Source organism: Meriones unguiculatus, chromosome 1, assembly GCF_030254825.1.
Source record: "Meriones unguiculatus strain TT.TT164.6M chromosome 1, Bangor_MerUng_6.1, whole genome shotgun sequence".
Lineage (NCBI taxonomy): Eukaryota > Metazoa > Chordata > Mammalia > Rodentia > Muridae > Meriones > Meriones unguiculatus.
The window spans coordinates 160,840,986-160,864,843 of NC_083349.1; the positions used below are offsets into that span (position 1 = coordinate 160,840,986).

A 23,858-nucleotide genomic window follows, 5' to 3' on the forward strand; every position below is an offset into this window, starting at 1 on the left:
GAAATGATCAATTTAAAGTAAAAAGGATGTCAGAATGAGAATACTAACACTCCCCCAACTGCAAAGCAGAATGTGTCTGTCAGGGAGTTGGCAGGGACAGAAATGATCATGGCTCCATCAGTCTTGCTCATCTCTAGGATGCTGCCATTGGGTCTTCTGGTTTCCTGATGGCTTTGTGTTTCCTTAGGACTGAAGTCCCCATGGGAACACCTTTCCAAGATGGTTATGCTGAGGATTTAAAGAGTTAGTCTGTGAGAACTGTCTAGTTCAGGGCCTGGCACTGTAAGCCGATTAAAGGAAATGCAGACTTTTTCTTTAGCAGATGGAGATTTATACCTTAGTATCAATATAACAGAGTATCACTTCAGTGGCTTAAAATGACAGCAACATATTCTGTCACAGTTGTCGATGCTAGGCTTTGGTATTTTAAAAGATCTACTATCTATCTATCTATCTATCTATCTATCTATCTATCTATCTATCTATCATGTGCACTGTGTGTTTGCTGGTGTGAGTTATGTGTACCGTATGTTGCAGTACCCCATGGTGACCAGAGAGGGCATCAGATACCCAGGAACTGGAGTTACAGGTGGAGTTCATGTGAGTGCTGGGAACCAGGCCTAGCACTTACTTATGCAAGAGTAATAAGTGCTGTTAACTGTTAGCCCAGCCCCTTTTCCTAGTTTTTCTGAAGCGTCTAGGATCCTTATGTGTTTCTTCTAATTTTTAGTAATTCAGGACACTCTGGTTTGTAGATGTGTCACTCCAGTTCCTGCCAGTATTGTCAGATGGACATCTCCAACCTGCAGCCTACCTTTATTCACTACATCGCCTAGGCTGGACTTGACCTCACAGGACAGCTCAAGATGGCCTTTAATTCTCTGTCTTCCCTCAGTTTCTGTTGTGGTTTGAATGGGCATGGCTCTCATAGGCTCATATATTTGAATGCTTGGTCCCTGGCTGGTTGGAACTATTTGGGAAGGATTAGGAAGTAGCCCTGTTAGAGGAAGTGTGTCACTGGGGGTGGGTTTTGAGGGTTCAAAAGCCCGTGCCACTTCCATCTCTCTTTCCCTCTCTCTGCCTCCTACTGTAAAAACACCCTTAGCTGCTACTCCAGTACCAAGGCTTCCTGCCTGCTTGCTTCTGTGTGCCCTGCCAAAGATGGTTGTGACTTTGCACCCATAAGCCCCAAATAAAAAATGTTGTTATGTTTCCTTGGTCATTGTCAGCAGAAAAGTAGCTAAGGCAGCTTCCTAAGTGCCAGGATTATGTGCATGTGCTATCCTTTCTTGCCTGCTTTCTGTCATAATTTGGCATTTGGATTCTCCTGTGTCTTTCCCTTTAAAGGGCAGTTGTATCCTCATTTGAACTTGGTTATATCTGCAAGGACTGTTTAAAACTAGATCACATATGTGGAGCAAGGATTTGAACATATCATTTTGAGAGACACAATTTACATCCTTTATGCATCCTTTTCCTTCACCCTGCTATACCCAAGACCATTCATTGTTATGAGGGGCATTCTAGTGAGCCCACTTAGAGTGTCTGCAACAGCCATGATCAATTACAGAGTTCACATTCCATGAAGAAGCCAGTTTGTAATCGCTACCAGTCTTTTGAGACAGTGGCTTGCTTTCCTTGAGCTAATTTATGGTGGGTACCAGTTAACGCTTAAGACAAACACACTCTGTGTTTACCAATTCCCTTGGCTTTTAGTGATGTAGAGCTGTTTTTTGAGAAGGTTGAGCTACTCAGGTAAGCTCCCTTTAGTCACATCACCTGTTGATAGAGTGACTTTTGTGTTTGCAGCAAGGGTAGAACCTTTTAACATTTTGACTCCTTTAGTCTTCTGAAAGCCGATTCCCAGTGACATTTGCTGATGTCTGCTTCTTTCTCCATGTTTTCAAACTCTGTTTACAGATAAAATCATCGTGGGCAGCTTCATGGGCTACCTGAGAATCTTCAGTCCCCATTCTGTGAAGACTGGAGACGGGCCTCAGGCTGAGGACTTGCTTCTAGAGGTGCACCTGAGGGACCCGGTGCTGCAGGTGGAAGTCGGGAAGTTCGTCTCGTGAGTAGGGCCAACAATTGGGGTGCTTTCCCTCTTGGGGATTTTATCTGTCCCTTATAGTGACAGGTCTATGGATTTAAAAATATTTCATGGATTCTGTATGTTATAGATATATGTCATGCAGGCAGGCTTTATGTTCTAAACACCTTTATATAGAAACATGTACATTTAAGATGAGCTAACCTAGGGTTTTTTGTGTTTGCATCTGTATGTGTATGTGCATGTGTGTATGCGCAGGTGCGCACTCTCACTCTTGAGAGAGTGAACCTGAACCTGGGGCTTGCAATTCCTTGGGTAGGGTATCCAGAAAGCCCAGTAGTCTTCCTGTTTCTGCCCCTTCCCCCTTTTTCCCCCTTCCCCTTCCTCCTTCCTTCCTTCCTTCCTTCCTTCCTTCCTTCCTTCCTTCCTCTCTCTCTCTCTCTCTTTTTCTCTCTCTCTCTCTTTCTTTGTTCTGCTTTTCTATTCTTTTTCTTTTATGGCAGAATCTTACTATGCACCCTACCTGGAGTTTGCTATATAGTTCAGTTTGATCTCAAATTTGTGTTTCTCCTGCCTTAGCTTCCTGACATGCATGAATTTTCTTAAAAGGAAAAGTATGTTTTTCCTTCCTCTTCTCTTCTTGCCCTTCTTCCCCTTCCTTTCTTTGTTAACTTTATTTTATTTTGATATAGTTCAAGCCGGAGTTGGCTTGTAACTTTCAATCCTCCTGCCTCAGCCTCTGCAGTGCTGGGATTACAGGTGTATGCCACCATGCCCAGTACTGGGCTTTGAATGAGAAATGCCCCCTGTAGGTGCATGTGTTTAAGCTCTTGGCCCAGGTGCTGCTGTCTGGGGAGGTCATGGGACCTTTAGATGCACAGCTTTGCTACAGGGAGTGTCACTGGGGGTGGGCTTTGAGAGATCACCTTACCCCACTTGTCCTCCCCGCCTCCTGTGTGTGGCTGAGATGTGGTCTCTCAGCGTCCTGCTCTTGGAGCCATGCTTTCCCTGCCATTCTGAACAGCTAGCCGCCTGGAACTGTTGGCCCAAAGAGACTCCCTTAAGTTGCTTTTGGTCAAGGCATTTTGTCACAGCAACAGAAAAGTAGCCAATACATGTAGAAAACCTGTATCTCTTGGTCGTTAAATATCCTGTGAACTGAGTGCAGAGGTGCGGCCTGTAATCCCAGCACAGGAAGGGTTGAGGCAGAGGTGTGGCCTGTAATCCCAGCACAGGAAGGGTTGAGGCAGAGGTGTGGCCTGTAATCCCAGCACAGGAAGGGTTGAGGCAGAGGTGCGGCCTGTAATCCCAGCACAGGAAGGGTTGAGGCAGAGGTACGGCCTGTAATCCCAGCACAGGAAGGGTTGAGGCAGAGGTGCGGCCTGTAATCCCAGCACAGGAAGGGTTGAGGCAGAGGTGCGGCCTGTAATCCCAGCACAGGAAGGGTTGAGGCAGGGCCACATGGAGATACCAATGTCTCACAAACTTCAAACAAAGGAAACTCCAAAATTCAAAACGTATTATGACCAGAAATGGGACTGACAAGGAAGGAGATGGGAACGGGGAGAGAAGATTCAGCAGAGTATCTTATACACGTCCTGCAAACAACAATGAAGCCTGCCATTCTATGCAGTTACTACATGCTGTTTTAGAAGTGCTTTCAAAAAACCTGTCATCCAGCTTGAGTCCTGTGCCCTAGCCTGAAAGCCCCCTTCCTGTGGTCTAACTTACATGGAACCAGAAAGTGCTGTGTGAGCTGCCAAGCAAGGGGTGTGGTTAATAGACCTGCCTGCTGTGACGTCTGTGAACTATAGCACTGACCAGCGCGGCAGAATACTCCCAAAGGTTCAGTCATGGCGTTCATATTTAGACAGAAACCAGTAGCTGTTGAATTGGACTTAATGCCTAGAGCCTGAGCATCAGGCACCCCAGGGACTAGCCTCCTAAATATCCCCAATATCAAAGCAAAAGGGTCAGGTTATTTGAGAAGGCAATAGGGGAGAACAGGGGAGGGCTTGGAAGGAGGAAAGGAGGGTACAAAATAATGGAATTACATTTTAATCTAAAGCAATCCAGGGGCTGGAGAGATGGCTCAGGGGTTAAGAGCACTGGCTGCTTTTCCAGAGGACCTGGGTTTGATTCCCAGCACCCACAATACGGCTCACAGTCATTCCAGTGTCAGGGGATCCAGCTCTTCTGGCTTCTATGGCACCGCATGCATGTAGTATATAGATATACATGCAGGCGAAACACCCACCACATAAAATTAAAAAGTAAAAAAGCCGGTCCTGTTGTGCCTGCGATCCCACCACTTAGGAGACAGAGCCGGACAGGAGTTCAAGGCCATCCTGGGCTACACGAGACCTTAATAAATAAATGCAAATAAATGCAAAGTTAAAAAGTTATTATGGAAGTTATCACACAGGGAGATTGGACTTGTCTCTTCTTTGTGAACCCGCTTTGCCCCCTAAATGATTATTCCCTTAAGCTTTGTCTATATCATAGTTCACTCCTTTTGTTCATAGTTATTGGCACCATTCGGCATTTATTCAGAATTCTGACATCTACTTGAAAACCAAACAACCCTCTTGTCCTAGCCAGGGTTTCTATTGCTGTGATGAAACACAATGACCAAAAGTGAATTGGGGGAGGAAAGGGTTTTTAGGTTTACACTTCCGTATCACTGTTCCTCATTGAAAGTCAAGGACAGGAACTTAAACAGGGCAGGAACCTGGAGGCAGGAGCTGATGCAGAGGCCTTGGAGGGGTGCTGCTTACTGGCTTGCTCCCTATGGCTTGCTCAGCCTGCTTTTTTAATAAAACCCAGGACCACCTTTCCAGGGATGACACCACCCACAGTGGGCTGGTCTCTTCCCCATCAGTCGCTACTTAAGAAAAAGACCAACAGCCTTGCCTGTAGCCCAAATTTATGAAGGCATTTTCTCAGTTAAGACTTCTTCTTCTCCAGTGACTCTAGCTCGTGTCAACACACACATCAACTCTCTCCTGGTGATACTCTTCATTATGTTGCAGACATGTATCATGAATACTTTAGGCCAGTGTGTGAAGTAAGACTCTTATGGCTTGCAGACTCTTATGGTTATACAGACCTATAACCATAGGAGGCAGGAGAGTCAGAAGTTCAAGGTCATCCTCAGGTACATAGTAAGGCCAGCCTCGACTACCTTCCACAGCCAATAATCTTCCACCTGCCAAAAACATAACACAACGTAACAAAACAAAACAACCAAACTTCGGCAACAACAAAGTATCAGCAAAAACAAGCCTTTTATGGAGGGTGATAGGCTGAATCAGGGAGAAACTGTCATTTAGGAGGCTGGTAAATTTTGATTCCATCTAAACACAGGTTGTGTTTAGGTGCTCTTTGTGGACCTAATACATCTTAGACATGCTAGATTTATAAAGTAGACTGCTCAGAGAATTTTTGCATCTCAGATGCATTTTTCCCTTTACATTTTATTTTTACTCACTGTAAGAAAGAAATTGAGATAGAGTTTCACTGTGAACACCCCCTGTCCTCAGCCTGGTGATGGTGCTCCTGCCTCAGCTGGATTTACAGGCGTGTGCTCCCAGAGGTGTGTGTCGTTAACTTTATAGTTTAAAATAATTCATTTAAAAAAGACTTTATTTAATTTATGTATATGCGTGCTCTACCTGCATGTACCCCTGCAGGCCAGCAGAGGGCGCCAGATCTCACTATAGATGGTTGTGAGCCACCATGTGCTTGCTGGGAATTGATCTCAGGACCTCTGGAAGAGTAGACAGTGGTTTTTTTTTAATATTTTAATTTTAATTTATTTTTAATTTTTATTATTAGTTACATTTTATTAACTCTGTATCCCAGATATATCCCTCTCCCTCATTCCCTCCCAATCCCACCCTCCTTCCCTCATCTCCTCCCTGCCCCTTTCCAAGTCCACTGATTGGGGAGGACCTCCTCCCCTTTTATCTGACCCTGTTTTATCAGGTATCTGTGGCCTAGCGGGACTGCTCCTTCCTTGGGGGGTGGGTAGGTCAAAGAGCTAGCCATTGAGTTCCTCAGACAGTGCTCTTAACCGTTGAGCCATCTTTCCAGTCCCGAAAATAATTGTTAATATGACATTTAACGTGTGTTATTTGAGAATTTCATTTATGTATACAGTGTATTTAGTTCATGTTCACCCTCGTGCTGACTCGCCCATTCAAGTCCTTCTTTTTCTTTTGATATCCCAACTAATACTGAGGCTAATTCGAGCTTCTGGTGCACATGTGGGTACAACAGGGTCATCTGCTATAGCATGAGCAACCTACCAGTGGCCATACCTCAAAGGAAAATGACTTTCCCTCTCCTAGCAACCATCAGCTAAAAATAGCCCTGAGCTCAGGTAATGCTGGGGCCCTGTGAACCCCTTCCTATTCATCCTGGAATTTTGATTGGTTTGATCCTGTGCAGGTCACCACAGCTGCTGGGAGTCTGCGTGTGCTACAGCCAAGTCACACCCAGGATGCAGCTTTTCACGGCCTCCCCCAACCCTCTGGCTCTTACACTTTCTTTTGTCCTCTCCCTTTCCCTCCCCTCCCTTCCTGTGTCCTCCCCTTCCTTCTTCCCTTCCCCTCCCTTCTTTGCTGATCTCTTCTTCCTCCCCTCATGTCCTCTCTCCTCCTCTCCTTTTCTCTCCATTTGCACCCAAGGTTTCATGTATGCTAGGCAATTGTTGTACAATCTTTTAAAAACATGAGTAAATACAATGCCTTAACATAAGTCCTGGGTAGAGAACCAGGAGAAGCCAGAACCAAGGACATGTTAAAGTGTGTGGATTAAAGTCTACCAGGATCTTTCAATGGCCTCAAAAGAGCATCTATTTATTATTTCCTTATATTAGCTCATGCTTGTTCCCAGTTCTCATGACACTTCGAGTTCTTTCTTCGCAGGGTCAATGATGAAGACAAGAGATAGAAGTGGGGCAGGCAGTTCAGGAAGAGGGGCCTCAGTCTGTGTCCTTGGCACAGTTGGAAATCTGCTGGGTTCTCTGGCCAGGAATGGCAGAGGGAGCTCTGGTTTCTTAGCTCCTGTGGGCACACCTTCCCGGAAGGCTGAACTAGAGGGTGGGTCAGAAACCCCAGTCCTCACGTTAATCCCCGAGGGAGAACAGCCTTTAGATGTTTATGGTAGAAGCGGTTCGTGTCTACGACAATTTCCTCCCATCTCCAACATGATTTTAGGGTTCCCGCTTCAGAGCACAGTATGTTCCAGTAAATAGCGGCTTTAGGCATGCAGTTGTCTCCCTTTGGGCTGCCAATCATCTCATCAGAAGGCAGATCCACCTTAGGCCGTGCTGGAGAGCTAGGAGGAGTAACTATTCCTTTAAGAAGACACAGCCCTTTTCATTCCTAGACTTCCTGCCCCCAGTGCAGTTGTTATTGAGATGTTGTTCTGAGCCAGCTTAGCCTACACAGCATGGCTTTTTCTCTGTCTTCTGTGGATGCTTCTCCGAGCTGCTGTGGAGATGATTTAACGTTTTCCCGGCCTGTGGAATGGCCTGCGATCAACACTGTTCTATATGGTGGTCCTGGGTTCAGCTGTCACTTCTGTCATCACTCGGCGGGAAGGAAGGAGGGTGACAACACATGGCTCTGCTCCACTTCTATAATCTTTTTAATAGATTTATTTATTTTTTATTTTATGTGTATGTATATAAAACATGCATGCAAAAGGGCATCAGAAGTGGAGTTAGAGGCTCTGAGCCTCTTTTCTAGTCCCCGTCTCAATGATCTTACCTGTAAGACATAATGACCTGCATTTATAGATAAGCGAATTTTAGGGTGCAAAGTCACACAGCCAGACTCAGAGCTTGTTCTCTTGTGCTCAGCACGCAGGTCCATAAAACAGTTCTGAAAGCACTGTTGATTCTGTGGTATTTGAGTAGAGAAGCCACAGTTTTGTGGCAGGAGAGCAAAGGATGAGGACTTCCGGAGCTGTTTGCCAGTGTTGCGGTGCATTACGTCATGCGGTTCTCATCTGTAAGGAGGGCCTCAGGGCTGCCACGAGGGGTCGCAAGCGGAGAGGTGCCGCGCCAGATTCAAGCCTTCAGACAGCCGCGCATGTGCGTGCTGGCCTCTAGTGTTTTTAACTTAAAAGAGCTGCTAATATCCAAGAACCAGGAGGTTTCACATAAAAACATTGCTTTCTGGTTTTGAAAACTTGTGGTGATCTGGCCAGAAGCCTAGATCCAAACAGCAGCCTCTTCTGTGTGTCTGGCCACAGTCTTCAGTTAATCAGAGCCTCATACAGCCTTTCCTCATTAGTGGCCATTTGTTTGATCCCCTGAAGACCGTGAATTAAGGATTTCTGTTCTGTGCCTTGCATCTGCCCCTGGAAACCACTTGACATGGCAGGAAGGGCAGTGTAGATGGTGGTATTTTATTTCCATCTGAGACTCAGTCAAAGCTGAAGGTTTTCAACACTTCTAATGAGAGCTGGGATCTGGAAGTAATCTGTGCCATTGTTAGTATTGACAGCGCTCGAAGCTCGTTCATGCAGTCAGGCGCTTCCTCATGCCTGCATGCCATTTAATGAAACCTCTCATTTTCCAGCGGGAGAAATGGGCTCAGAGAGATTAAATGACTTGCCAGAAGTTATAGGTGAATCACTCAGAAGGCAGGAGCAGAGCTTGAGCTCTTGGCTGTGGGAGCGGACTCACCGAGGCTCAGGCCTGATCACTGTGTTTGGCTTCCTCTTCCCTCAGTATTCTACTCTTTCACAACCCATGTCTTCCTTACCCTTTTTTTTTTTTTAGACAAGGTCTTACTATGTATCACCAGCTGGAACTCACTCGGTAGACGAGGCTGGCCTAGAACTCACAGAGATCCTCCTGCCTCTGCCCTCAGTGCTGCAATTAGAGCGGTGTCCAGCATGCCTGGCCCTCTCCTTCATTGATTTCCTGTGTAGACCCGGCTGGCTTGGAACTTTGGTCCCCCTCCCCCAGCTCAGCCTTCTGTGTAGCCTGATTCAGAGGCAGGTGCCACTGGTATGATTATTTTTCAGGTTAGCCTTCTGTCTATGAATTGTTTTACTAGCTCCTGGTAGCTGTAGTTATAGATCTTTTTGAACATGGCTTGTAACTTTCGGGTGACACCTAAGACTAACACCTAAAGCTTTTGAACTGTCCCGTTCGCAGAGGCACCGAGATGCTGCATTTGGCCGTGCTGCACCCCAGGAAGCTCTGCGTCTACTCTGTCTCAGGTAAGAGGACGTTCTTCCGGAGCGCGATTTCTGTTCCACACCAGGCTCTGGTGAAAGAGGAGAGATCATTGTAGGAGCGAACACAAAGTGTTCGTGTGAGGATCGTCCGGTCTCTGTTAGCCTTCCTCACCACTCATTATTCTTTTGTACACATTTCTTGCTCCACTATTCCTCTGTCTTCCTGTTGTTATCAGAGGGTTTCTTTTTTTAGTGCCGAGAACCAAGATCAGCACTTTGTATGTGGTAAGAAACAACAGTACATTTGCAAAGAAGGCAGAAAGATTACTAGGCACTTTAGTTTTAAACCTCAAATATTTATTTATTTATTATCTGTTTTTTAATTTTAATTTTTACTTATTCATTTTACATTCTATTCATAGCCCATTCCCTTCTCTCCTCCAGGTCCCACCCTCCCTTTTTCCCCCCTCCCCTATGCCTCAGAGAAGGGGAGCCCCCCAACCCCAGCATATCAAGTTTCATCAGGACTGAGTGTATTCTCTTTCTCTGTGGCCTGTGAGGAGAAAGTGATCAAAAAGCAGGCAACAGAGTTTCTGTCACAGTCAGCCCCCATTCCTCTTACTAGGCAACCCAGATGAGGACCGAGCTGCCAGTCGGCTACATCCGTGAGTGCAGGGAGCCTTGTGGAAGAGTGGGGGGAAGGATAGGACGACCCAGAGGGGACAGGAGCTCCACAAGAAGACCAACAGGCACAATTAACCAGGGTCCAGGGGGACCTGTGGAGCCTGAAGACCAACCAAGGACTGTGCAGAGGGTTTCTTGTCAGGAATTGAGTCTAGAATCGCCTGTGACTAACTGAAGGAGGTGCTGGTCACTCAGGACCCCTGAAGTGTGAGAGATGCTCAGCAGTGACAGTTTGTTAGCTGTTGAGTCGGAATGGTTTGAAATGTCTCTTCCTTAGCAAACTTCAGGTGTTTTCTCTTTTAGTTCCCATTTCTTGGCTTCCTACTGTTCTTACACAACCAGACCTCAAGACACATAATTTTGAGGTGAAATTGGGTATGGTTCCCTGATGTGGTCCTGTGGGTAGATGCTTAGTATGTAGTGTGTTGTGGTTTGATTTCAGCATTTTGGCCCTTATTAAAATTCAAGAGATTTTTGGGGCAAAAATCTGTTAACTTTTAAAGGCAGCCTTGGTACCGAGGGCCCTGGTAGATGGTAGAATACAACTGTAATTTGAGAGGTGGCATGGAAGTATTTGACAGTCACTTATCTTTATTGATTGATTGATTGGTTTTTAGAAAGGGTCCTTCTAGTAGTGCAGGCTGGCCCAGAACTCACTGTGCAGGCCAGGGAAGCCTCGTGGGCAGTCCTCCTGTCTCTGTGTCCAGGTGCTATGATTATGATTAGTATGCTTATCCTGTGGCCAGGCTGAAGTTGCTCCCTCTTGTCGCCACTGCCATCTACATTTATCAGAGGTCTGACAGGAGGGCATGGGGCATTTCACTGTTGCCATGGTGATGGTGGCCTACAATCCCACCACTCTGAAGCTAAGACAGGGGCACTGGGCATTAGAGGCCAGCATGGATTACACAGAGAGACTTTTTCTCTAAAGAAAAAGTTGTTCTTTCTAGTGAAAGGGCATATATTTAGTATCTAATAATAGTAATGATGATGATGATGATGATAATAAAGGTATGGTTTAGGTTGCTCTAGTTCGTGGACTCAGTTCTGGGATTTTTCTTTTTTAGAGACAGAATCTTTAAAAAAATATTCTTAGGACTGCAAAGTTGGCTTAGAGGTAAGTGTACTTCCTCTCCTCCAGAGGACCTGGGTTTGATTCCCAGCACCCACATCATGGCTCATAACTGTCTGTAACTCCGGTCTCAGGGGATCTAATGCCTTCTGGTGTCCACGTGGCACACAGACATACATGCAGGCAAAACACCCCTACAAGTGAAATAAAAATTAATAAAATGAAAAATTAAAGAGTTTGTTCTTTGGTACTTTCATACACAATTACACCATTTATTATCTGCATCCCTGAACAGAACCAACTCTCCCCTTTCCAGTGGCCAATAGCCACTGCCAATAGCTCTTCAGCCACAAGGGGGGCTTCATGAGCCCTTCTCTTCCCATGTTGGCATGTTGACTGGCTTGTATGCAGGTCTTATGCTGACAACCACAGCTACTGTGAGTTCATATGTGCAAAGGCCCGGTCATGTCCAAAAGACAGGATTTCATCGCATCCTTCATCCAACTTTTGGCTCTTACAGCATATCTGCTCCCTTGTTGGTGATGTTTCCTGAGCTGTAGGTTGCAGGGGAGGGATATGATATAAATGTCCCGTTTTGGGCCGAATATTTTACAGTCACATTTTGACTAGTTGCAAGGCACGATCTTACTTCTTATGTTCAAGCTGGCTTGCAACCCGCCCTATGTTCCAGTCTGCCCAGAAAATGGGTGAGCTTCCTGGGTCCACCTTCTGAGTTCTGGGGCCACAGACATGGGCCATTGTACCTGGCTGGATTTCTTCTGGTTTTGATAATTGTCTTAACGGGATATGATAGTTTACTATCTGGTTTTCACAGGCCGTGGAAGAGAACTTGCCGCCAGTTAGTTACTCCCTGGTCTTGGATAATTAGTTTCTTCTGGGCTCTGTGGGGGTTCTAAGAGCAAGGAGGTAGATTAGACTCTGGGCCTTCCTTGGCCTATTTCAATTATGGCTAGTAAGAGGAAGCTTATAAAGTAGCATTGGGGTAGAGGGCACGAACTAGGGAAAAACTGTGTTTATGCAAGAGCTCAGTGAAGAAACTTGCTTGGTCAGTTTGTTTGTGGAAAATTGGTGTCCTCTTTTGAGTTGGTGTTGAAATAAGAGTGATTTGCTAGGGGAGTGGTAGTGTTGTTGCATTTTTATTCTGTGAATTCATTTAAAAGCTTTATATTCCCTGGGACCAGGGATTGTCCAAACCACATTTCATTACGGCTACCTTCCTCTCTGCCTCTCGTTTCTGTAGCCTTTTGTAATATTCATAGATGGTTTGTGTACTTTTCATGGCTTGGCTTAAATTAAAAAGCATGGGGAATTAATGTTTTTGTTCTTTTGATTATATTTCTTAGGGTTACAGGATGAACTTTCAGCTAACCCTTACAGTCACAGGGGAAGCTCAGATATTTCTAGGTTAAGTAAAATAGTGGGTGTTGGCAGATGAAAGTGTTAGCTGGCTTTGACATTCTTTTTTTCCAGCTTCCTTCTCCCTAAGTTCTTTCCCTTTTTCCCCTCCTTTTATTTCTGTGGTTTTGGAATTGAACCCAGGACCTTGGTATGCTTTCATAAGACTCTTTTATAGCTGACAGGTTTCTGACACAGATTTGAAGTGAATTCAGTCTTTGAAGTCATTCTTTTGGAAGTAACAAATAGCCCCTACATAGTTGGAGGTAACTGGGTGGATTTCTTTATGTTGGGTACTGTGTCTTTAAATGTATGTATAACACAAAGAAACATCAGCATCTTGAATACTTAAAGGCTCCTTGATTCTTTCTATTTTCCTTCTTTTACTTTCCTTCTTGAATAATGTAGCCCAGGGGGCCTCAAACTTCTGATTCTCCTAGCTTAGCTTCCTGGGTTCTGTGATTACAGGTATGTGCTACTACATTACTACCTGTAATAGCTTATATTCGTTTCTCATGGGCTTTAGTTTTTAAACTGAGATGTTTGAACTCAGTAAAAATAAACAAATCTAAGAAAATGTGTGTCTGTGTTTGAATGTGTGCATGTGTGAGTGCAGGTGCTCTTGGAGTCCAGAAGAGGGCGTCAGATCCCTGATGCTGGAGTTCCTTGTGGTTGTGACCTGCCTGATGTGGGTTCTGGGAATCTAACTTGGGTCCTCTGTAGGAGCAGCAAGCACTGTGGTCATAACTACTGAGCCACCTTTCTATCCACAGATGTTGAACTTAACAGTGATTATATTCTTTAAATAAATATTTTTCTAAAAATTATGCATGTCATAAGAAACATTTAGAGGTATCTGAGTTATTTATAGAATTTTGATGATTTCAATTAAAAGGGAAAAAAGGCTTGTCATCTTTTATTTTTCCTTTGCTCATATAATCTAATTAGGGAACATTTATTTATTGTGTAATGGCTCTGGATTGCTTAAGCATCTCCAGATTACTTACCTAAAATTGCATTGAAAGCTTATTAGAAGATTTTTGGAGAGTCTTTAAAATAGACATTGTCTTATATAAACCATAATCATGTATAATTAGGATATTAAGCCTGAATATCTACAGATGAAATCTTATATAATTTTTTTTGGTAATTCAAGTAATTTTAATTTTAATTCAAGTGATTTTATGTCATTGATCCTTATCTAAAAGAACAAATATCCACAAATTTTAGATTCTTTTTTTTTTCTTATAACCCTAACCCTAAATTTTAGATTCTTAAAATGATACTTTTATTCCAAAAGAATTATTGAGGGCAAATAAGTTGTTTTTATTCTCTACAGTTGTACTGGTTTTTTTTTTAAAATAAAATTTACCTTTATTTTTAAAATATTTATTTATCTATTAATTGAGACAGAATATCACTGGTTAGCCCTGGCTGGACTGAAACTCAGTATGTGGACTAGGCTGGCCTTGAACTCACGGAGATCTTCTTGCTTCTGCCTTTCTACTGCTGGAATTAAAGGCATGTTTACTGTTGCCAGCTACAGTGACTTTTGGATGTGTTTTCTTAAATTTGGAAGTCTATTAGTGCGTTTGGAATTTTGAGTGAACACAAGTTCTAGTGTCATTTTGATACTTGGGAGGAGAAAGTGGGGGCAGGAGGGCATGGTAGTGTATCTTTGAGTGACAGAGGCCTTCTCAGCTCAGTGGAGTGCAAATGGTGTGTGTGCCGGGGGCTCAGAGGGTCTCAGTTCCTGGTCATTCAAGATCCACCAAAGCCAGCATGTGCCAGTGGATTGTGGGTCCCTTGTCCTTAGAACGTGAAGAATGGATTTCAGAAGGAAGCTGTATTTCAAGAGACAAGAAGCAGGAAGTGCCCCCTACAGCAGAGACTGGAGGGCTTCATAAGGCTTTCCTGGCCTGGGAGGATGATCAGGTCCGCCCAGTTGTCCCACTCGTGAGGTGGCCATGTGTCTCTGTCCTGGTGTCTTTGCTACAGGTTTGGATGTTCTCACATAGGTAACTGGGCTCATTTAGGTTGCTATGTAAGAGGAGAAAGAGATTAAAAACAAGATAAAAAGATTAAAAGCAAGATAAAACAGGACAGGAGCCTACCATAGAGGGCCTCTGAAAGACTCTACCCATCAGGGTATTGAAGCAAATGCTCATAGCTAAACTTTGGGCAGAGTGCAGGGAATGTTATGGAAGAAGCAGGAGATAGGAAGACCTGGAGGGGACAGGAATTCTACAGAGCCAAAAAACCTGGATCTAGGGGACCTGCAGAGATGGATACTCCAGCCAAGGACTGTACATGGAGAGGACTTAGACCCCCTGCTCAGATATAGCCCATGGTCAGCTCAGTCTCCATATCGGTACCCTAGTAAGAGGAGCAGGGGCTGTCTCTGACATGAACTTAGTGTCCGGCTCTCTGATCACCTTCCCCTGGGGGGGTGCAGCCTTGTCAGGTCACAGAGGAAGACAATGCGGCAGTCCTGATGAGACCTGATAGGCTCGGGTCAGATAGAAGGGGAAGAGAAGCTCCCCTATCAAAGGAAGGGCCTAAGGGGATAAAAGGGAGGGAGGGTGGAACTGGGAGGAGACAAGGGAGGGGGCTACAGCCTGGATACAAAGAGAATACACTGTAATAAATAATAAATAAATTTTAAAAAATGTTAAAATGAAGAAACCAGAAAGAGCATGAACCAGTGCCCTCAACAGTTTTGGTATTTCTGGCCTCAGGGCGGGACAGATCTTGGGCTAGAACTATGGATGTTTCCAGCTGCTGCTCAACTGGAAACTGATGATGGTGAAGGGTGAGAGGTGGAACTGCTGGCTTCTGAAGTCTCTCCTTCAACGGCTTACCCAGTTTCCTTCTCCTGTTTCAAGTTTAGGCCTAATTTATTTAAGTAGTCTTGTGTTTCCTAATAGGCATTGTTAAGTTTGTGTTCACCGTTGGGCCGCTGTGGCTGCTGTGAATGGTGAGACTCCTAAGTAGGACTTGCAGCTTGTTGATGTGTTTTCAGACTGTGCCTTCGTTTCAAGAATGGAGGCATCCTCCAGCCAGGTTTAATTCCACCTCAACAGAGCCCGAGCCTGAGTTCATCAGCAGTGGGTTTTTTGGGGGGTGGGGGTGGGCAAGGCCGTGAGAAGTCCCCTCTGACACAGTGAGCAGTCGGAGTGAGGCCATGTGTCCCCTACAGTGGCAGTCAGGGAGCTGCAGCTTGGAGGTGAAGAGATCATGTTGGGACGGGCGTCAGGAGGGCCCGTTTGCCTATCAGCTCTTCCGTTTTCCCAAGCCAGATTGAGACTGTGAAGAATGTAGAGAAATGGAAAAAAAAAAATCGTTTCTTTTATATAACAAACTTCTTTATGGGAGGCATTAGGCATTAGATTGGCCAGAAGACGGGTTACCAAGATAAAACAAATTATAGCACATATATTGAATATGTATCCATAGGCGCCTTCGATAGATCTGACCCCGTATGTGGCTGTGCCCCTGTCTGGACACATGCTTATTCTAGGCTGAAGGCGTGCGTAAGCACTCTCCCTGTTCGGCGGGGCTGGTCTAGATGGGGGCGCAGAAACCTGTAGTTTCTATGTGGTAGGCCATCTGCCTCTCCGAGCCGGAACCCTTCTTAGGTCCATGCGGTAACTTAGCTGTTTGTCCCCTCCCTTTCCAGTGTGTCTGGCTTAGACATGATTACTGATTTTCTTCTTACTATTGACCCCCGCCCCCCGCCCCTTCTTCTACACTCTTCATAGAGGCTGGGCTTTTCTTGGATCTCTGTTGTTTAGGCATGCGAAAGGTAACCTTTTTAGGGCTTGGGACTGAACAGCAGTGGCTCGCCTCCAAGCGCTCATCCTCTTGTTGCTGCTTCCCTCTGTTGATGACTCGAGGTGCATGAAACTGAGTGAGGAGTGACTTGGGACTTGGGCTCGGAACCAGGAGAGCTTTCGAGAGCTTCTCTGCAGTGCAGCAGGCATCACTGCAGGGCAGAAAGCTAGCTGCGAGGCGCCGCAAGAGCTTGATTGGCTTTGAGCTTGCGCTGATCACATGCCATTGGTTGAAGCTTGGCTGCTGTGATTGGTGCAGACTGTTCTGAGGTGGACTCAGTGTGTCGATGTACTGCTAGGTTCAGGCCATGCCTAACTTTAATTTAGCACATCCCTTTACCTTGCAGTGCCAGACTGAGCAAGGTGAAGAATGCAGAGGAAGAAAGCCAGTCCTTCCCTCTACCTGAGTAAGGTTTTTAAATGTAAGGTTTTGAGTATGTAGACTTGGGGGCATCCGACATGTCTGACCCAAGAAGCTGGTCATGTCACCGGCAGTGTAGAGCCTTCATTTCCTGTGGGCCTGAATCACGCAGGGCTTAGTTCTGAGCAGAGATAAAGGGAACGTTTGTTTAGAAAGAAAAGTATAGTGGCCACCGAAAAGGCAGGACAGCGACAAAAAGATGTGCATTTCAGTTCACACATGCGGCATGTGCCCACCCACAAATAAAAACAATTAAAAAAGCAAAAGAAACTCGCTTCCGCAGATTCAGTCCGGGCCTTCTCCATCGCAGCAGCTGAGAGTCGTCCTCTTCCTGGTACAGGAGAGAGTCCTTTAAAGTGGAGCCTGCTTCATACATGGCACTCTGCTCAGTTCTAAGCTGCCTGCCCGTCATTGTAGCACTCGCAAAGCAGAGGTTGATAAGTGAATTAAAGACTAGCTTGGGATCCTGTCCCTAAAAAAGGGGGGGGGGGTAGTTAATCTATTTACAGAAAGGAAAATTGTAAGCTCTATTTCTAGAGATTCAAGACCAGATACAAAAGAGGCGCTTTTGAAGAGTGACACATTCTGGCACATTCTGGAAATGGCTCCTTCTTTTCCACTGCTTTCTTATCCTTTTTTTCCATCTCCCATTACCTGCCTCTGTCCCGCCCCTTTCTTCTCTCTCCTCTAATCTCCCTCTTTCCCCTCCTTCCTCTCCTTTCCTTCCTCTTGCGATGTTGCCTACAGTAGTTTTAAACTTCTGGACTCAAGGCCTCTTCTTGCCTGGGCTTTCTGAGGAATACCTGAGATTATAGGTGCATGCCAATGTGGACTCTACTTTAAGAAAATAAGAAAACAGTTTATTCTGAGCAAAATTACTCAATGGTTATGTGATCTATTATTAAAATTGTCTTAGTTAGGGTTTCTATTGTTATGAAGAGACACCACAACCACAGCAGCCTTTATAAGGGAAAACCTTTAATTGGGGCTGGATGACAGTGTCAGAGGTTTAGTCCATTATAGTCATGTTGGCATGTAGGCACATGTGGTGTTGGAGAAGGAGCTGAAAATCCGGATTGGCAGGCAGCAGGGAGAGAATGCCACACTGGTCCTGGCTTGAGCATCTGAAACCTCAAAGCCCACCTCCAGTGACACACTTCCTCCAACAGAGCCACACCTACTGCAGCAAGGCCACATCCTTTAACAGTGCCAACCACCACAACTAAAAAACAAACAAACAAACAAACAACCCCCGCAAAAAAAAAACAAAACAAACAACAAAGTCACGAATCATGGTGGAGTGCCATCAGGTGATGGACTTCAGAAAGGACTGGGACTCTCCAAGGGTTATATGCTGTCTTTATTACTTTCTTAGTTCATAGTCGTTGCGGGCATGTCAAGCTTAGTAATGCATTCCAAACCTTTTATGGAAAAATGTAGAGCTAGGTAGGTCAGAGCAAGTGCTTGGCCATAAACAGGGCTAAAGAGAGCACACAGTATTTTACATCTACAGTATTATTACTATTATTAATCAAATTTGCTTTTTTTGACAATTTTATGCATGTCTATAATACATTCTGTCTGCTTTCTCCTGCTGTCTCATCTCCCTTCCACCCCTGTCAACCTCTTCGTCTCTTTTTACAAGTCACTTTCATACATGCATGTCTTTTTCTTCCATGACCCACTGATTTTAATCAGTGTCCTCCGTTTAACTGTTTTAGTTAGGGTTTCTAATGCCGTGATGAAACACCATAACCAAAAGCAAGTTGGGAGAAAAGGGCTTATTTATATTTCTCTTCTATGTCATAGCTCATCATCAAAGGCAGTTAGGGCAGAAACTTAGGGGCAGGAGTTGATGTAGAGGCTGTGCAAGAGTGTTATGTAATGGCTTGCTCCTCATGGCTTGTTCAACCTGATATCTTACAGATCCCAGGATGATCAGCTTGGGTATATCCCTATCCACAATATCTGTTCCTCGGTCAATCACTAGCTGAGAAAATGTCCTCCCTGTAAGCCTGCCTACAGCTGTATCATATGATGGCATTTTCTCTAATGATGCCCCCTCCTCTCAAATGATTCTTGCTTGTGTCAAGTGGACATAAAAACAGGCTGGCATAGTAGTCATGGGTTTGGAACCATCCCTGGAGCATATCCTTTGGTGCTCACCAGTGTCTACACAATGGCCGACAATGACTGCCCCTTCTCCAGAATTCACCAGAAGTAACCAGCTGTTCGTGAGGTATAGGACTCATGAGTCCCTCCCTGAGCCGTGACTGATTGTTGACAGGCCGAGTCCTTCCAGTGGCGGTATCATTTCCTTAGGATAGCATTTCATAGTCCTTCTCCCTATCATCTGGTCCTTACTGCCTGCTCTCTCTTCCTTGATGTTCCTTGAGTCTTAGAGGGAGTGGCATAAATGCCCTTTCAAGGGCCGAGCACTCAACAGTTGCTAATTCTCAGCACCATTCGCAGCTATTCATTATGAATTTCAACTTTCTGAATACAATAGCTGAATACAATTTCAATGTTATTTGTACACTTTTAGTACCTATTTACCGTTGGTAGACATCTAGGCTTATTCCACTTTTTAGCATTATGAATGAGCAAGTATTTCTCCACAGTCATGGTGCTTATGCTCTACTTAGCCAAGGTCAAATAGTTTGTAGGCTCTTTAGTAAAGACACAGTGTGCTGGCTAGTTTCATATCAACTTGACCCAAGCTAGAGTCATTAGGAAAGAATAAACCTCAATTGAGAAAACATTCCCAGATGTGGGAATGCCTGGGATACATCTTCTTAACTGATGATTGATGGGAGAGGGCCTGGATCAATTTAGGCAGTGGGCTGGTGGTCCTGGGTACTTTGTGAAGGCAGACAGCGTAAAAGTGGTGAGCAAGCCAGTCATCAGAACTCCTCCATGGCTTCTGCATTAGTCACTGCTTCCAAGTTCTTACCTTGGGTTCCTTCTCCTCAGCAATGTTGAAAGCTGAAATAAACCATTTCCTCTCCAGGGTGTTGATGGTCATGGTGTTTAACCAAAGCAGTAAAAACTTGAGGACAGAAATTGGCATCTGGTTGTGGGTTATTGTTGTGGCAGAGTTGATCATGTTTTAGGGAAGAATTGTTGTGGTGGTTTGAATAAGAATGGCTCTTATAGCCTGATATGTTTGAATGCTTATTCATTAGGGAGTGGCACTATTTAGAAGGATTAGGTGGTATGTCCATTTTGGAGTAGGTGTGACCTTCTTGGAGGAAGTGTGTCACTGTGGATGGACTTGAGGTTTCAAAAGCCCATACTAGGTCCAGTCTCTCCTTCTGCCTATGGGGCAGGATGTTGCTCTCAACTACTTCAGCACTATTCCTACCATACTTACTGCCTTGCTTCCTGCCATGATGAAAATGGACTAAAACTGCAACTGTAAGAAAGCCTTCAGTGAAATGCTTTCTTTCATAGGAGTTGCTTGGTCATGGTGTCTCTTCATAGCAATAGAACAGTGACTAAGACAGTTGTGCAAAGACTTTGGAACTTTGTGATAGAAAAGTTGTTGAGTGCTCAGAGCTCAACGGTTTGTTCTGTGGGAGTTTGGAAGACAAGAAATTTGAGAGTGATTCAGACAATAGAGGCTTCCTAAAGGAAGTTTGAGAGTCCCTTTAAAGGCTAGATTGGCCATTGATAGTTTGAGTTAAGAATTCCTAAAGTGAAACCTCTACTTTGCTGGGACAATTGGAGCTGGTCAGCTGGGGAGGAAGAATCAGCTGTGTCTGAGAAGAGACCTGCATCATTGAGGTGAAATTTTAAGGGAAATGTTTCTTTGGGCTCAGCACACAGAAGCTGTAGTCCAGAGGGGACTAAGGCTACCTCATGTTGGTGACTGAACTTGATAATGTCTATAAGAGTCTTCCAGTTGATGCTGGTTTTAGAGGCATTTAGGGGTCATGGAAAACACTGAAGGGTCATGGAGCACATTAAAGGGTCGTGAAGAGCAGGGAGGCTTGGCCTGTATTACGTGGCTGGAGTCCTTAAAGAAATACTGGTGATTTTTTAGGAGGAGTTTATTTACTTATTTGTTTGAACAATTAAGGTACTTCTATTCTAAAATGTAGAAAAATATAGTCTTAGAATTTCAGGGTTTAAGTTAAATATTTAAAAAATTATGTTGGCCTTTTCTGTTGCCAATGTGTTAATTGTTCTTATCTTTTACTGCTTTATAATTTTAATTTCACTAAAACTGAATTAAAGCTGACATAGAGGATGAGAATAAATTAACATAAAAAGTATAAACAGATTGAAAGTAGACTCTTTTTTTTCCCCCTCCATAGGAACATTGGGTAATGTGGAACATGGAAACCAATATCAGATAAAATTAATGTATGAGCACCATCTTCAGAGGACAGCCTGCAATATGACTTATGGACCCTTTGGTGGTATAAAAGGTAATTTGCTTTGAATCATGAAATGATATTAGAAGTGGTAGATTTACACACTTTGGTCATATTACAATGGAATATTATGTGGTTTGAATCTTAAAGAATTAAGTAAGTCTTTTAGTAGAAATTTTACATTTAGATACCTAAAATAATGGCTATGTTTGGTATTCACATGACTTGTATTATTATATGCTCTTCAGATCTTTCTAAATATCTGTGATGGTTTGAATGAGGATAACCCCTCACAGACTGATTTGTTTGGGTGCTTGGACCACAGCTGATGAACTGTTTGGGAAAGACTAGAAGGTGTGACTTTGGAGGGGGTGTGTCACTGGGGTGGGCTGAGGCTTCAATTTCCCATCCATTCCCAGTTAGCGCTCCCTGTGTTTTGCTTGTGGATCAGATGTGAGCTCTCAGCTCCAGTGCCACGCCTGCCTGTCTGCTGCTGTGCTCCCCGCCATGATGGTCATTGGCTCTGGAACCAGGAGCGCCAGGTTAAATGCTGTACTGTGTAAGCTGCCTTGGTCATGGCAATAGAAAAGTAATGAAGACAGTATGTTCTCCACAGAGCTTTCCTTATAAGCTGGTTAAAAGTGAGTTCTTTTATGGTAGAGCTAAGTGCCTACACTTTCAGTGGCTTGAAGTTTTTTTGTTTTGTTGTTTTTTTTTTTTTTTTCCGAGACAAGGTTTCTCTGTGTTGCCCTGGCTGTCCTAGACCTTGCCCTCTAGACCAGGCTGGGCTTGAACTCAGAGATGGCCCTGCCCCTGCCTCCCGAGTGCCAGAATTAAAGGCATGTGCCACCACTGCACCACCAGCATGGCTTTTTGATCTTAGTGATGGTCCCTGCTGTACCTGCTAAAGGAAGGCGGGACTACAAAATGGCCAGCCTACACACTTTCTCATGGGAAGAGAGCCCATGGACTCCTTCTGTACGGAAAGCCTGGGACAGATGGGGACTTAAATACAGACTTGATACCACTCATCGAGTCATGATCTCTGGAATGAAGGACAGTGACCTGTGGAGAAGCCCTCTCCCAGAGTCTGCAAAGACATCACCATTACCAAGTAGATACCCTTGGGATCTTTGGGCTTCAGGATAGACTTCACAACCTCACCACAAGTAACAAAATCAGCAAATTCTCAAGTTCCTTGAATGAGTGGGCCATGGTTGTATCTAGCCTACACATATCATGACCTCTGTATGCATGGCTGCTTTGTTATTTTATGCATGTATGTGTGTATGTATGTATGTGCATATGTATGTATGTATGTATGCAAGCAAGCATGTATGTATGTTTCTATTTTTGAGATCTGGCCTCATACTGTAGTCCAGGCTGACCTGGATCTCACTCTGTGAGCCAGGCTTGCCTTGAACTCACAGTGCAAGCTTCTAAGTGCTAGAGCCACCGGTTTGTTCCATTATGTCAGGCTTCCTCTGTATGCCTTGTAATTTCTAGATTACTTATAATGCCTAACAGCATATGAATGCCATGCAAATGGCTGTGATATTGTGCTAGTAATTACCAGAACAATAGTATATGTATGTTCAGTACAGAAGCAGTTCTTTTCTGACTGTCTGGGATAAATCTACCAAAGGAGAAGGCTGGCTCTTCTGGCTTAAGCTCATTCCTCCTCCTCTGAATATTTATTTTTTCCAAGCAATAAAAAGGCTTCCTGCAGTACTTCCATCCAGACCCAGGAGTTTAGATTCACCAGGGTGCTGAACAAGAGGGTTCTGGTTTGTAGTTCTTGTTCTTTCACTACAGTGTAGCACGGTTGAAGAGGAGTTGTGGTACAGGGTTGTGGCAACGCATGGTTTTGTGGTTGGGTTGTATGTGACTATTAATATTTACTATTGATATATCTTCTGGTAAAGTTGCTGTTAATCCTAAACAGCTGTATACCCAAATCACCACACAGACACTGGGATTTATTTAATTAACCTAGAACACAATGCTGGGCAATGGTTGTTCCATCCTAAACCTCCAAGCCCTCATAGTTTCCTAACATTTAGATTTCCCACATTATACTTGCTTTTAGTGATATATTAGGTCCAGTCCATCTCTCTATGTCATTCCAAGATCTCTGCTCCTGCCTCTGTTCTCCCGGCTCTCATCCTCCCACTCTTTTCCTGTCCTCTGGCCCCTCCCTCTCTTCCTGCTTCCTTTCTATTGCTCAACATTGTGGCTAGTTGCTTTATTTTGGCATGTTTACACAAAGTTGAGACAGGTGACGCTTAGAATAAGTATCACAATGCAATGTCCAGATTGAAACCAGAGAGTGGGGGAGAGAAATCAGCATTTGAATGAACAAGGGTAAGGTGTATACATTTCAAAAGAACATTATACCAACATGGTTGTGTCTGCATATATGTCGTGTATCACCTGCAGATCTGTGATTAGAAATTTTGTGATATTTTAGCTTCTGGGAGTGTTGTTTTTTAAATTCATGTTTTACTGTGTGTGGATGTGTGTGTTTATGCGTACCACATGCATATAGGTTCTCGAGGATGCCAGGGGGCATCAGATTCCCTCGAACCAGATGGTTGTGAGCTGCTATAAGGGGCTGGTAACAACCTGAATCCTTCTTAGGAGCAACAGCGGGGGGGTGGGGGTGGAGCTATGACTCAGTGGTTAAGGACACTGGCTGCTCTTGCAGAGGACCCGGGTTCAGTTTCAACACCCAACACGGTGGGTTATAACCATTTATAACTGCAGTTCCAGGGAATCTGAAACCCTTTTCCGATGCTAGCAC

The 23,858-nt window shown here is 44.4% G+C and overlaps 1 protein-coding gene across 5 annotated transcripts in view; it reads left to right on the forward strand.

Annotated features, from left to right (window-relative positions):
* Window positions 1-23,858, forward strand: part of Bbs9 (Bardet-Biedl syndrome 9) — a 379,885-nt gene that overhangs the window by 11,734 nt on the left and 344,293 nt on the right. For all 5 annotated transcript variants that reach the window (XM_060371023.1, XM_060371015.1, XM_060371029.1 and 2 more), the window contains exons 3-5: window positions 1,921-2,071; window positions 9,228-9,292; window positions 20,996-21,109. In XM_060371023.1, coding sequence (XP_060227006.1) covers window positions 1,921-2,071; window positions 9,228-9,292; window positions 20,996-21,109 — 330 coding nt within the window. The remainder of the gene's footprint in view (window positions 1-1,920; window positions 2,072-9,227; window positions 9,293-20,995; window positions 21,110-23,858) is intronic.